General features: G+C 47.9%; 1 protein-coding gene across 5 annotated transcripts in view; it reads right to left on the bottom strand.

Moving 5' to 3' along the window:
* The window catches only part of mical2b (microtubule associated monooxygenase, calponin and LIM domain containing 2b), an 84,860-nt gene that overhangs the window by 17,179 nt on the left and 54,337 nt on the right, over positions 1–13,344 (bottom strand). For 3 of the 5 annotated variants that reach the window (XM_029759036.1, XM_029759034.1, XM_029759035.1), the window contains exons 15-22: positions 10,757–10,825; positions 10,506–10,631; positions 9,231–9,485; positions 5,478–5,664; positions 5,276–5,352; positions 5,047–5,128; positions 1,180–1,285; positions 1,008–1,078 (exon numbers count right to left, since the gene is read on the bottom strand). In XM_029759036.1, the coding sequence (XP_029614896.1) occupies positions 1,008–1,078; positions 1,180–1,285; positions 5,047–5,128; positions 5,276–5,352; positions 5,478–5,664; positions 9,231–9,485; positions 10,506–10,631; positions 10,757–10,825 (973 nt within the window). Of the gene's footprint in view, positions 1–1,007; positions 1,079–1,179; positions 1,286–5,046; positions 5,129–5,275; positions 5,353–5,477; positions 5,665–9,230; positions 9,486–9,760; positions 9,873–10,505; positions 10,632–10,756; positions 10,826–13,344 lie in introns of those variants that run through there. The other 2 variants (XM_029759037.1, XM_029759038.1) reach the window with 2 other exon arrangements.

The following is a 13,344-nucleotide window of genomic DNA, read 5'->3' on the forward strand; positions in this document are numbered from 1 at the left end:
CTTGCTCGCACATGCTTTTTCAGTTCCGCCCACAAATGTTCTATAGGATTGAGGTCAGGGCTTTGTGATGGCCACTCCAATACCTTGACTTTGTTGTCCTTAAGCCATTTTGCCACAACTTTGGAAGCATGCTTGGGGTCATTGTCCATTTGGAAGACCCATTTGTGACCAAGCTTCAACTTCCTGACTGATGTCTTGAGATGTTGCTTCAATATATCCACATCATTTTCCTCCCTCATGATGGTATCCATTTTGTGAAGTACACCAGTCCCTCCTGCAGCAAAGCACCCTCACAACATCAGGCTGCCACCTCCGTGCTTCACGGTTGGGATGGTGTTCTTCGGCTTGCAAGCGTTCCCCTTTTTCCTCCAAACATAACAATGGTCATTATGGCAAACAGTTCTATTTTTGTTTCATCAGACCAGAGGATATTTCTCCAAAATGTACAATCTTTGTCCCCATGTGCAATTGCAAACCATAGTCTGGCTTTTTTATGGCAGTTTTGGAGCAGTGGCTTCTTCCTTGCTGAGTGGCCTTTCAGGTTATGTCGATGTAGGACTCGTTTTACTGTGGATATAGATACTTTTGTACCCGTTTCCTCCAGCATCTTCAAGGTCCTTTGCACTTTTCACACCAAAGTACGTTCATCTCTAGGATACAGAACGCGTCTCCTTCCTGAGCGGTATGACAGCTGCGTGGTCCCATGGTGTTTATACTTGCGTACTATTGTTTGTACAGATGAACGTGGTACCTTCAGGCGTGAAGTGAAATAATCTCTAAACACTTGTTAAAAAAAATGACTTGTATCATGCACACAGTAGATGTCCTAACTGACTTGCCAAAACTATAGTTTGTTAACAAGAAATTTGTGGAGTGGTTGAAAAACGAGTTTTAATGACTCCAACCTAACTGTATGTAAACTTCCGTCTTCAGCTGTATGGCTGAAGCTAGGGGGAAATCAGGCTAATGTGTTTCTCATGTGGGTGAATGTCAGGGAGACTTCACACCTTTCTTCTCCTGTGCAGAATCTTGTGGTTTGAGAGATGTATCGGAGTTGGCCCGTTTCTTCGAGTCAGCACTGCAAAAAGACATGGACAACACACAAAAACAATGAGCAACGGCAAATATCCATATACGAATAAGGACACATTGAGGGTTATGCTGTGGTAGTGGACTCACGTCCTGTTGGAGTCAGGCATGTCCAGGTCCACTGTGTCCATGGCCACCTTAGGCACTGTGTGGGTGTACAGTCCATTCATCAGACCTGTGCATCTGTAGTGATGTCCTGAAAATGTAAATCTTATTAGGCCAAATTCACATACTACATTATTGCCATTTATGACACTAAGTGTACTCCAACAAACTAGGACAGCTAGGATGGTTACAAAGCTACTGCTCTTACTATGTGTAAATGTGTCTGCCTCTTTAACTGGCTAGGTCACACTACCAGGCTGCATTACTGCTTTGGAAATAACAGTGCAAACATGTTACCTTACTTTATACATTTGCACCAGTCAGCATGCAATACAAGTGTCATCTATATATCGGTAGATCATCACAGGTATAAATTGAGACTTGGTAAAAGCATTGTGTTAAAGTATAAATCAACATTTAAGGAACACCAACCATGTGATATGAAACAAAAGTGAACATTCATGCTAGTGATTACTCACAGAACCAAACTGAAGCCATGTTGATAACAAGGTTTCAAAGTACATTTCATAATGAAAAACCTATACAAACATTATCTAGAAATCTATGTAAATGCATGGGGCATGCTCTGCACCTGAATCAGTAAGTGAATGGGTTGGTTAGGTTGTGGAGTATACTATGGTTAGGGATGTGGGTCTAATTGTTGAGGCAACACAGCTTCAACACAAACAATAGCCTACTTGAGTCGCTGAATCAGAATGAGTTTAGGGCAATTACCCAAATAATACTGTTGGATGTCACATTGTGTTTGGATTCCAATACAAAATAACAAACAAAAAAAACACCACTCTTTGACCCAGAGATGACCCAAGGATGACCCAGAGATGGCCCAAGGATGACCCAGAGATGGCCCAAGGATGACCCTGAGATGACCCAGAGATGACCCAGAGATGACCCAGAGATGACCCAGAGATGACCCAAGGATGACCCAGAGATGGCCCAAACAGAAAGACGAGAAAGACCCAAAAAGAGAAACCCATAAAGTGAAAGGATGCATGTAATGGTCTATTACTATTATTTGAATTCAGTTCATAGTGGAGACGCTTTTGCATTGGGTCTAATGTATGGTTTTTGTTGTGACAATAAGTGACCGTGCTATTTGGGGAAATAAAAGTAACTGCTCCCTAGAAGTGTCACTCAGTCCCCCTAAAAACACATGACCGACTGGGGAACGAACAGGGCTGAGCGTCACTGTCCAGGGAAATTCAAGTGTGGTTAAGTGCGTGGGAATGAGCCAATCAGCAAACATTTTTTTTTGTAAACAGAGGTTATGCTTGTGACAGGGTTATTAATGTGAGGGTGTGGGTCAAAAAACGTTTCTTTTTTTTGCAAAATCGAACATTTCAGGTGTTAATTCTGCTGTTAATTTGAAAAATCAATACAAGTTGGTAAATTTAGCTAATTTGTTAAAAATAATTAAGGGAGGAAGCAAGTAAGTTATGTAATCAAATACATTTATTTATACTTACAGCTTTAAATAGCATAAATTAATCAAAACAGTTTATTCACTGTGGAAAAATACAAGGTAGCAAACGAAATCTTATAAACAACTAAAATGTACAACAAAATATTTTGGCGCCAACTTGCAGAATTGTGCCCCAAAAAAACTAGGATCTTGTCATGAGCAATGAGCTCAGCTTTGTGTTAGGAGGAACATGAGAGCCTTTGAGAAGGTTTCTGAGTGATAAGCGCCTTCTGCAACAGAGAATCACAGGGGGACATAGACGTGGAGATGGAGGTTACTATCAGATGGGGCAGACAAAAAGACGAAGAAACTGCATGCCAAAAACTCAGACCTTCAACACGTTGTACGTTAGAGCAGTCAGAAAGAACAGCACGTCTCAGTGGGTTAGCTTGGAACAATGGAAGGCTTTTGAAACATACTAGTGACTCAATTAACGAACAAATGTGTGTCTAACGGAATGAACCCGTTGCCATACACAGGACCCATGCTGCGTTCTCAACATGAATTGTTAATGAGTGGTCACGAAAAGCTATGGAGGCAGCGAATGCAAAGCAACAATATTGATCATGTGACCCAAGTAGGCCATCACCTTCCACCCATAACGATTCAGCCCGTCACAATGATTGGTGTGTGTGTGTGTGTGTGTGCGCACCGTGGGATTTATTTAAGATACCAATCAGAGTTTGCAGCAATCAGCCATAGGTTGCAGTAATGGAATTTGAAACAGACTACATAAGAATGAAAGAATGGAGAAATGAAATGTGAGAAATATGGAAGGGAAAACATGACCTAAAAATATTAAGAATCACAAATAAAATAAAAGCTTTGTTGCAACACTCAGCAATCCTTTTGAAAAATAAGTCATAACTGTACTACCAGACCAAGCTATTGATTCAGAACACTTCAGCAAAAACATTCCTGGGATCATTTGCATATTAGAATATGTGCAAAAATGTGCATCAAATCCAAGTCTTGTGATCCAAGCAGCACAAAAGCAAAGAACTATACCTAAATATTTCAAAGAAAAACAATCTTTCTTTTGAAGAATCTGCTACAGTACCTGGTGTAAGAGATAAACATGAGGATCCTCTGTGTTTACAGACTTATCTAATCTTTTACAACAATGAGAGTTTAAATCAGATTCATCTAAAATCAAATGTGTCCCATTAAACTGCACTAGAAAAATCTACCACATAAGTGTGAAAGATTCAAAAAATAATAATAGAGCAACAAAATAGCCTCCGGAATCATCTTAGAAAACAAGCTAGTGTGATGCAAAAAAATAAAATAACTGTTTGGCATCTCCATTACACGCCTCACAGGCGCAACATAGCAGTGCACCGTTCAACAGACTACACAAAACAAAAGCACACCAGGCACTACACACAACCTTAGCAGTCCCGCCAAGTCAAGTGCTTTTAGTGGATCCTTTTTGGATTACAATTTAAAAAAATAATTTTACCCAAAAATAAGCTTGGGAATACTGAAATAAAAGATTAAGCAATTGAAAGGATGCATGATGTTTTGCAATGTTAAAGGGATACTTAAGGATTTTGGCCCTTTATCTACTTCCCCAGAGTCAGATGAACTCATGGATACTATTTTTATGTCTCTGTCGTTTGAAGGAAGTTGCTAACTAGCACAATGACTGGAAGTCTATGATAACTGCTAACATGATTTCATGATTCCACAGACTTCCAGTCATTGCGCTAATGCTAGTGGAGCATTGGCTCGCGAAACTACCTCAAACTTCCTTCATATTGGAAGGAGACATAAAAATGTATCCAATAGTTCATCTGACTCCGGGGAAGTGGATAAAGGACTTCATTGCCAAAATCCCAAAGTATCCCTTTAAGGACCATCCATCGCACTTGGTATAATACTTTCATGAACATGAAGTTTGTTTGTCATAAAATCAAATAAAGAATAGAAGACTTGAAATTGAACATAATTTTAGAATCTGCATAAAGCATTTTACATTGTGCAGACTGCTGTAGCTCAGGCACTTGCGTCACAGACAGTAAAGTACAGCATTAAGTCCATGAGGCACCAGGCACTGCACCTCTAGTTGGCCCTGAGTCCTAAACACTACTGGGCCCAGGGCAGTGGGCCTTGGGGCTGGGGCTCAGGCTGCTCAGCCTCCATGTAAATCTGGCCCAGGAGCTCGTGCAGCATGCTCAGTAGGGGCAGGCCCAGACTCAGCAGCTCGTACAGGAAGCCGTAGTCCTCTGAGCGATCCCTGAGGTGCAGCCCCGTCTGGCTGACTGCCCCATGCACCCAGCAGGCCAGCCGGTGGGGCGTCCCACACACTGATTGGCCAGCGTGCAGCGGCCAGCGCAGGCTTCTCCTAAGGAAGGAACACAGGGTACCTGGCGGCTGGCTCTGCAGGCTGCCCGTGGTTGAGTTGGGGTCACTCCCGTCCGGCGAAGAGGTCAGATGTCCCTGGTCCTCCTGTGTGTGATAGGCACAACATAACATTTAAAAATCAGACTAAGTGGTGACTAAACGCATAAATAACATTTAGAAAATATCACAAATAACATCATACATCCCAAGTAAAAATGACTGACTGCTTGGCTGTTACTGAAAGCTGTTTACCGTTCTCCTCTGGAACTTGCTTGAACTTTGAAGGTTGGGTTGGCGCTGAGAATAGTGAATCTTGCAATAAAACTTGCCTGTAAAACAAACCCATCAAATCACAAACACATGCCTGTTGTCACTAAATATCAAATAAATTGACAAACGGCTTCTGCCCCCGGGTAGAAAAGAGGTTGGTATATGGGTGTGTCAATGATCATACCCTGTTGGGAGTTGTAGGCATGTCCGCCCAGGCGTAGTGTGGAGCTGCAGACGTTACAGCGGAAACACTCCCTGTGGAAGAAGTGGCCCTCAGCGCTGAGACGCTCCATCACGTACACACGCTTGGAGCAGAAGTGACACATGTCACTGCCTCCCAGGTTCTGAGGAAACTCCTTCCTTCCAGCACACTGTCAGGAGACAGCACAGACAACAGCAGCATGTTCGGGATATGGAGAGAACAGAATAGGCAAGCTGTTAGCGTAGTTGTCTACTGCTAAACATTAGGGAGCTTTGTGGTTGAGAGCCATATAAAGTGAGCCATTGAAGCCTTTTTGGTTCTATATAGCACCATTTCTTCTAGCAGTGTACAGTATTAGGTGGTGGTATGACCACTTAATAAGTTAACATGTAACCCTAATGTGGATGTTAAGGCAGGCAGTGGGATAGGACTAGTGAGCATTTCATTTATTTATTTAACCTTTATTAAACTAAGCAAATCCATTAAGAACAAATTCTTATTTACAGTGACGGCCTACCCCGGCCAAACCTCAACCTGGATGACGCTGGGCAAATTGTGCGCTGCCCTATGGGACTCCAATCACGGCCGGTTGTGATTCAGCCTGGAATCTAACCAGGGTCTGCAGTGACACCTCTAGCACTGAGATGCAGTGCCTTAGACCGCTGCGCCACTCGGGAGCCCTCAGAGAACCATCCAGACTGAAGAGTAACACCAAGTACAATATAACCTAACCAGATTAGTAATAAGGCCATGAGGAATAAGTCATACCTTTCAATGGTCCCTGTTATTCTGAAGGCAAAAACTGAATAATATTTAATGAAATGGGAACTTAAAACTTGAGGTGTAATATTATTAAGGAATTTATCCAGCACAGTGAGAGATGATCATGATGATGAAATCAACAATTCACTGGACCATAGCAGAAAACTAGTCAAATACGGTAGCTTGGCAAGGCTCTGCACTTGCTTGCATTTTGCTTTTCCTGCATAGTGTGGCAAAGCAAAATGCTGTTTACCGCTCGAGAATTGAAGACCTGAAGTGGGGCAAAACCCTGTGTGAACAGACACCCACATGAGTGCATGGAGTTCCCATCGCTGTGGCCCCTGGAGGCCTTTCCAGTCATGAGCCATGGTGTTTTGTGTAGAATTCACCACAAGATTCAGGTCAGAATGCTTGACAGTACACAGTCCCTCTTTTCTACTAGTAACAGATGTAGTATCCAGAAGCAGTAGGCATGACTTTGTTGTTGTGTAGATGGCTACCAACACTCCTGAAGTTGGTATTAGAGGCCTTGGGCTGGTAATCAATATAGAGCCCTCTTTTGTTTGTGTGTCTTGTGATGTTTTTTCCCACTGGGCTGTGTTGGCACAAACACAATCGTTAGTCACACTGTGCTGACCGGCGAGGCATTAGGCCTGTGGTCAGTTGCATAGAGGATGGCTAGAGTTTCAGCCCTGGCACCTATGTGAGACGATACCTTCCCAACTGTCCGCTAACAGAGCCCAGTCAGAGGTCGAGGGAGGGAGCAGCATAGAGGCAGACAAAAGGAGGAAGAGAGGGGAAAGAAAGGATCAAGAAAGGATAGATCAAGGAAAATAGAGAAATGTATTTCTACTCAGACAACAGCGATGCAGAAATCATGCAGACAGTTACTGCTGCCTGTTTGGCAGGCTGAGAGGGCTCAGCTGGACAGTATTCAGATCGAACAATTGTTTTTTGAATCATTCTACTTGGTGCAGCACTCTCATTGCACTAAAACCAATAAGAACACGGTAAGAGTGAGCTGATTTAATAGACTTACACTCTAAGAATCTTTTGTCTATTCTTACATTTCACATTTTTACTGATACCCATTGGGCAGACTAAGGGTTCAGCTTGATAACCCTCAGGTCAAATTATTCTAGTCTCAGCATTCCCATTGCACTAAAAGCTAAATAAAACATGGTCAGTGTGAGCTGACAGTCTCTTCTATTCTTACATTTCAACTGCAGAGAGAACAAGTTTACCGATACCGGTTCGGTGGACTTCTAACGGGTCAGCTTCATAAGCTTCATTCTGGGGTGGCAGGTAGCCTAGTGGTTAGAGCGTTGGGCTAGTAACCGAATAAAATCGGTTGTTCTGCCCCTGAACAAGAAGTTAACCCACTGTTCCCCGGTAGGCCGTCATTGTAAATAAGATTACGGACTTGCCTACTTAAATAAAAAAAAGAACTCCGATTGATTGGCTTTTGAATGAGTCTTTCCTCTATTTTTACACTTCCAATGCATTTCATATTACTGCTACCTGTTCCAATGCATTTCATATTACTGCTACCTGTTCCAATGCATTTCATATTACTGCTACCTGTTCCAATGCATTTCATATTACTGCTACCTGTTCCAATGCATTTCATATTACTGCTACCTGTTCCAATGCATTTCATATTACTGCTACCTGTTCGGTAGAACTGTCAGGCTTGACGAGTTCAGCTTGATAACTCACAGAACGTTCGATTGGCTTTTTAAATGAGTCTACCTGATGCAGCACTTCCATTGCACTAAAACCAACAAACACGGTCATAGTGAGCTGATATTTTAAGTTTTACATGGTCACTGAGGAGCGCAACAAGGAGCTGTCTGAGTGCACAGGAGATGTTGGGGTAAGAGAAGAGAAGTAGGAAAGAGCAGAGGGTTCAGGGACAGGGTGGATTGAAGTGAGAGAGGGCTCCTGAGACAGAGGTAGATAGATTCGTCTGCAGAAAAAAAACTAGAGAAATTTGAGAAATCTCCAAGACATCTAACCCTTCACATCCCACCTTGATACTAAATATAAGTTCAAGAAAAATTCAACAGCTCAACCTTTATCTTTTCTAGTGAAGATATGAACATTCACTCATTAGTATCTTCACAGAGCACGATCATCATGCAGAGGGAGGTCACCTGACCTGGAATTCTCAGAACTGCAACACCATGGAAACAAAACATTGTGCAAGAAAACAATCTCTGCCACTAAATGGACTTAAAATGGATTATCAAGCTGTTAGACTTCAACAACGTTCTCCACTCTCAGTATATGTGAGTAGGTTTGACTGGTGACATTTTATTATTCCAAACAGGGTGAGGCAGTCAAACAGAACTCATGTCCAGGGACACAAACATTACTGTTCCTCATTTCCTAGATGGGAAGACAAGCAGGCAGGCGAGGGGCAGCACAACACTTTCACCTTATACTCTTTCACTTGAGGAGTCTCGGACCCAGGGAACATAAATCACAGGAGCACACCTTTACCCTTTTGCCATTCTTCAGAAAAAAGTGCAAACTGTAACGACTAGGGAGTTTAACAGAATAAAGGATAAAGGAGAGCCTTTATACTCTTTCTGTTAAACTCCCTAGTCGTTACAGTTTGCACTTTTTTCTGAAGAACGGCAAAAGGGTAAAGGAAAAAAAACAAGTGTGAAAGTCAATCTGCAGGAAATGGATAAGTAAAAACAAATACTGAACAGCAATTATAATCCACAGTTAAGTTGATGATGTGGGGTATAAAATACCATTTAGCAATGTTGTACCTTTCGAACATTGGTGTTTTTGTTTGCGTGTTGCGCAGTCTGCTAGACTTTTGTGGCTAAGGCAGAATTGGATTTACCATGTTGAATGGGCTTAAATCCATTACCCACACAAGCATTGTTTTACTGAGTGTATGGCTGAATGGAGCTGACATGCTATGTCCAGACAGACAGACCATGGGCTCATGGTCACCTGGTTCATCTTGTCCTCCAGCTTCTCTAGGCACTGTCTCATCCCTGTGGGGTCAGGAGAGGGGTGTTCTGGGTAATCTACATCGTCTGGGGTTTCGGTGCGTGGAATCCTCACTCTCTGCTGGTCGAACTCTGTGCGCTGAGAGGCCTGTGTTTGATCATCCTGTGGAGGACTCCAGGACCTTGTTGGAATGTGAAGGGCAGTGGGTTGCGCCACGGCTGCAGGCTCTTCTAAGAGTCGCATATAGATGGAGGGCTGAAAGCAGACGTACACACAAGGCAATGTGTAAAGAAGAACTGACCTCCAGCCAGTAGAGGGCGAACCTCCATGGTCATCAATGTCTACAGTGAGTGGTGTAAAAGGGGTGTATTTTCAAAGACTTTTGTCCTCGACTATGGTGATTTTTAACCATTGATTATTTTGTTATCGTAGGCTATAGGTTAGGGGTTGGGGGATTTTTAAACTACATTATTGGGTTTATAACGCAGTAGCTGACCCTTCCTGGGTCAGCTTGGGTGATTTGGCTGTACCTGCCACTTGGGGCGCAGGGGGAGGGGGCTGTTCCTTGGGCTTAGTGAAGCGAGGGCTCTCCATATCCAGAGAAGGAGATGAAGGAAGGCTTGAATCAGAGTCCCAATCAGACTGACAGAGCAGCAGACAGAAAATGCAGGAAGGGAAAGAGGAGCAGGACAGAGCAGAAGGAATAGGAAAAACCAGAGAAAGCAGTACAGAATGATTGGTTTCTGTACTACCATTCAAAACCACACACTGCGGTCATCCATTACACTGCATGTGTTCCATGGCATTCAATGCCATAATCAGATATTTCAAGGCATTTAGTTAGAGTATTTGAACAGATGTTCTGCTAACAGCCACTCACAGTCCTTTCCAAATCATACTGTATTCTCTTTTGTATCATGGTTTAAAATGCACAACCTCCTCCTAAATAAAAATACAATTTCATAAACATTTGAAAAGACTGCCGGCAAGCACTCGTACAGTGGTAAAGATTCTAAAACCAGATAGCCATCAGAAGAAACGTACGGACAACATGAACATTCAGTCTTAATGGTAGTATGATGTTGGGCCAACATACAGAGTCTAGAACTGAATAGTCTTACAGTAACCATAAGCACTGAGCGCATTGAGTATAGTCAGTATGCAACCATACACGTTACCTGCATTACTGGGATATTTGTCACAGTCTCTACGCAGCACAGCGTACAGGGACCATACCATTGACCCTTCTGGTCAGAGAACAGTACAGCTGCTCACCTTATTGCGCAGGGCACCGCCAGGCGCTGCATTCTCCTCAATCTTGGCCAGCAGCTGGGTGGCCATGGAGCGCACCTTACTCTGCTCTCCGCCCTCACCTGCAGGGGGGGCACTCTGACAGGACAACTGGAGACATAACCAGCCATGGAGATAAAGTGCCAAATGAATGAGCAGTCCCTTTAACAACACTAAAATTGTGCCATCTAAAGCCATACTCGTGATAGAGATATACTTGTTGCTACTAAACACACCTCCTCTAAGTAGTTGCCCTTTCTTCGTCTTTTGCTCATTGGGTCATCTTCCTCCAGCCTCTTGTCATCCTGCGAGGAAAAGGCAGTACAAAATACACCAGTTTATTTTACCCTCATTCACGTCACAATCAAAAGTTATGGAGTCTGAGGGTTATCCATAAGAACGTATGCCTTGTAAGATCTGGATTATCTCTCATTCACATACCTTATCTACTTTCCTATCGGCACAGAGGAATTGCTTTTATCTGCAAAGTTAACATGCACTTACATTGACAAACACTTGACGTAGGGAGCGAGAGCGAGCGAGCGAGCCGGGGGGGAGCGAGAGCGAGCGAGCGAGCCGGGGGGGGAGCGAGAGCGAGCGAGCCGGGGGGGAGCGAGAGCGAGCGAGCCGGGGGGGAGCGAGAGCGAGCGAGCCGGGGGGGAGCGAGAGCGAGCGAGCGAGCCGGGGGGGAGAGCGAGAGCGAGCGAGCGAGCCGGGGGGGAGGGAGAGAGCGAGCGAGCGAGCCGGGGGGGAGGGAGAGAGCGAGCGAGCGAGCCGGGGGGGGAGGGAGAGAGCGAGCGAGCGAGCCGGGGGGGGGAGGGAGAGAGCGAGCGAGCGAGCCGGGGGGGGGAGGGAGAGAGCGAGCGAGCGAGCCGGGGGGGGGGAGGGAGAGAGCGAGCGAGCGAGCCGGGGGGGGGGAGGGAGAGAGCGAGCGAGCGAGCCGGGGGGGGGGAGGGAGAGAGCGAGCGAGCGAGCCAGGGGGAGAGAGAGAGCGAGAGAGCGAGCGAGCGAGCGGGGGAGAGAGAGAGCGAGAGAGCGAGCGAGCGGGGGAGAGAGAGAGCGAGAGCGAGCGAGCGAGCGGGGGAGAGAGAGAGCGAGCGAGCGAGCGAGCGGGGGAGAGAGAGAGCGAGCGAGCGAGCGAGCCAGGGGGAGAGAGAGAGCGAGCGAGCGAGCGAGCCAGGGGGAGAGCGAGCGAGCGAGCGAGCCAGGGGGAGAGCGAGCGAGCGAGCGAGCCAGGGGGAGAGCGAGCGAGCGAGCGAGCCAGGGCGAGCGAGCCAGGGGGAGAGCGAGCGAGCGAGCGAGCCAGGGCGAGCGAGCCAGGGGGAGAGCGAGCGAGCGAGCGAGCGAGGGCGAGCGAGCCAGGGGGAGAGCGAGCGAGCGAGCGAGCCAGGGGCGAGCGAGCCAGGGGGAGAGCGAGCGAGCGAGCGAGCCAGGGCGAGCGAGCCAGGGGGAGAGCGAGCGAGCGAGCGAGCCAGGGCGAGCGAGCCAGGGGGAGAGCGAGCGAGCGAGCGAGCCAGGGCGAGCGAGCCAGGGGGAGAGCGAGCGAGCGAGCGAGCCAGAGGGAGAGAGAGCGAGCGAGCGAGCCAGAGGGAGAGAGAGCGAGCGAGCGAGCCAGAGGGAGAGAGAGCGAGCGAGCGAGCCAGAGGGAGAGAGAGCGAGCGAGCGAGCCAGAGGGAGAGAGAGCGAGCGAGCGAGCCAGAGGGAGAGAGAGCGAGCGAGCGAGCCAGAGAGAGAGAGAGCGAGCGAGCGAGCCAGAGGGAGAGAGAGCGAGCGAGCGAGCCAGAGGGAGAGAGAGCGAGCGAGCGAGCCAGAGGGAGAGAGAGCGAGCGAGCGAGCCAGAGGGAGAGAGAGCGAGCGAGCGAGCCAGAGGGAGAGAGAGCGAGCGAGCGAGCCAGAGGGAGAGAGAGCGAGCGAGCGAGCCAGAGGGAGAGAGAGCGAGCGAGCGAGCCAGAGGGAGAGAGAGCGAGCGAGCGAGCCAGAGGGAGAGAGAGCGAGCGAGCGAGCCAGAGGGAGAGAGAGCGAGCGAGCGAGCCAGAGGGAGAGAGAGCGAGCGAGCGAGCCAGAGGGAGAGAGAGCGAGCGAGCGAGCCAGAGGGAGAGAGAGCGAGCGAGCGAGCCAGAGGGAGAGAGAGCGAGCGAGCGAGCCAGAGGGAGAGAGAGCGAGCGAGCGAGCCAGAGGGAGAGAGAGAGAGCGAGCGAGCCAGAGGGAGAGAGAGCGAGCGAGCGAGCCAGAGGGAGAGAGAGAGAGCGAGCGAGCCAGAGGGAGAGAGAGCGAGCGAGCGAGCCAGAGGAGAGAGAGCGAGCGAGCGAGCCAGAGGGAGAGAGAGCGAGCGAGCGAGCCAGAGAGGAGAGAGCGAGCGAGCCAGAGCCAGAGAGAGCGAGCGAGCGAGCCAGAGCCAGAGAGAGCGAGCGAGCGAGCGAGCCAGAGCCAGAGAGAGCGAGCGAGCGAGCAGAGAGAGAGAGCGAGCGAGCGAGCGAGCGAGCGAGCCAGAGCCAGAGAGAGCGAGCGAGCGAGCCAGAGCCAGAGAGAGCGAGCGAGCGAGCCAGAGCCAGAGAGAGCGAGCGAGCGAGCGAGCCAGAGCCAGAGAGAGCGAGCGAGCGAGCCAGCGAGCCCAGAGCCAGAGAGAGCGAGCGAGCGAGCGAGCCAGAGCCAGAGAGAGCGAGCGAGCGAGCGAGCCAGAGCCAGAGAGAGCGAGCGAGCGAGCGAGCCAGAGCCAGAGAGAGCGAGCGAGCGAGCGAGCCAGAGCCAGAGAGAGCGAGCGAGCGAGCGAGCCAGAGCCAGAGAGAGCGAGCGAGCGAGCGAGCCAGAGCCAGAGAGAGCGAGC

The sequence above is a fragment of the Salmo trutta genome, chromosome 7 (genome assembly GCF_901001165.1).
Source record: "Salmo trutta chromosome 7, fSalTru1.1, whole genome shotgun sequence".
Lineage (NCBI taxonomy): Eukaryota > Metazoa > Chordata > Actinopteri > Salmoniformes > Salmonidae > Salmo > Salmo trutta.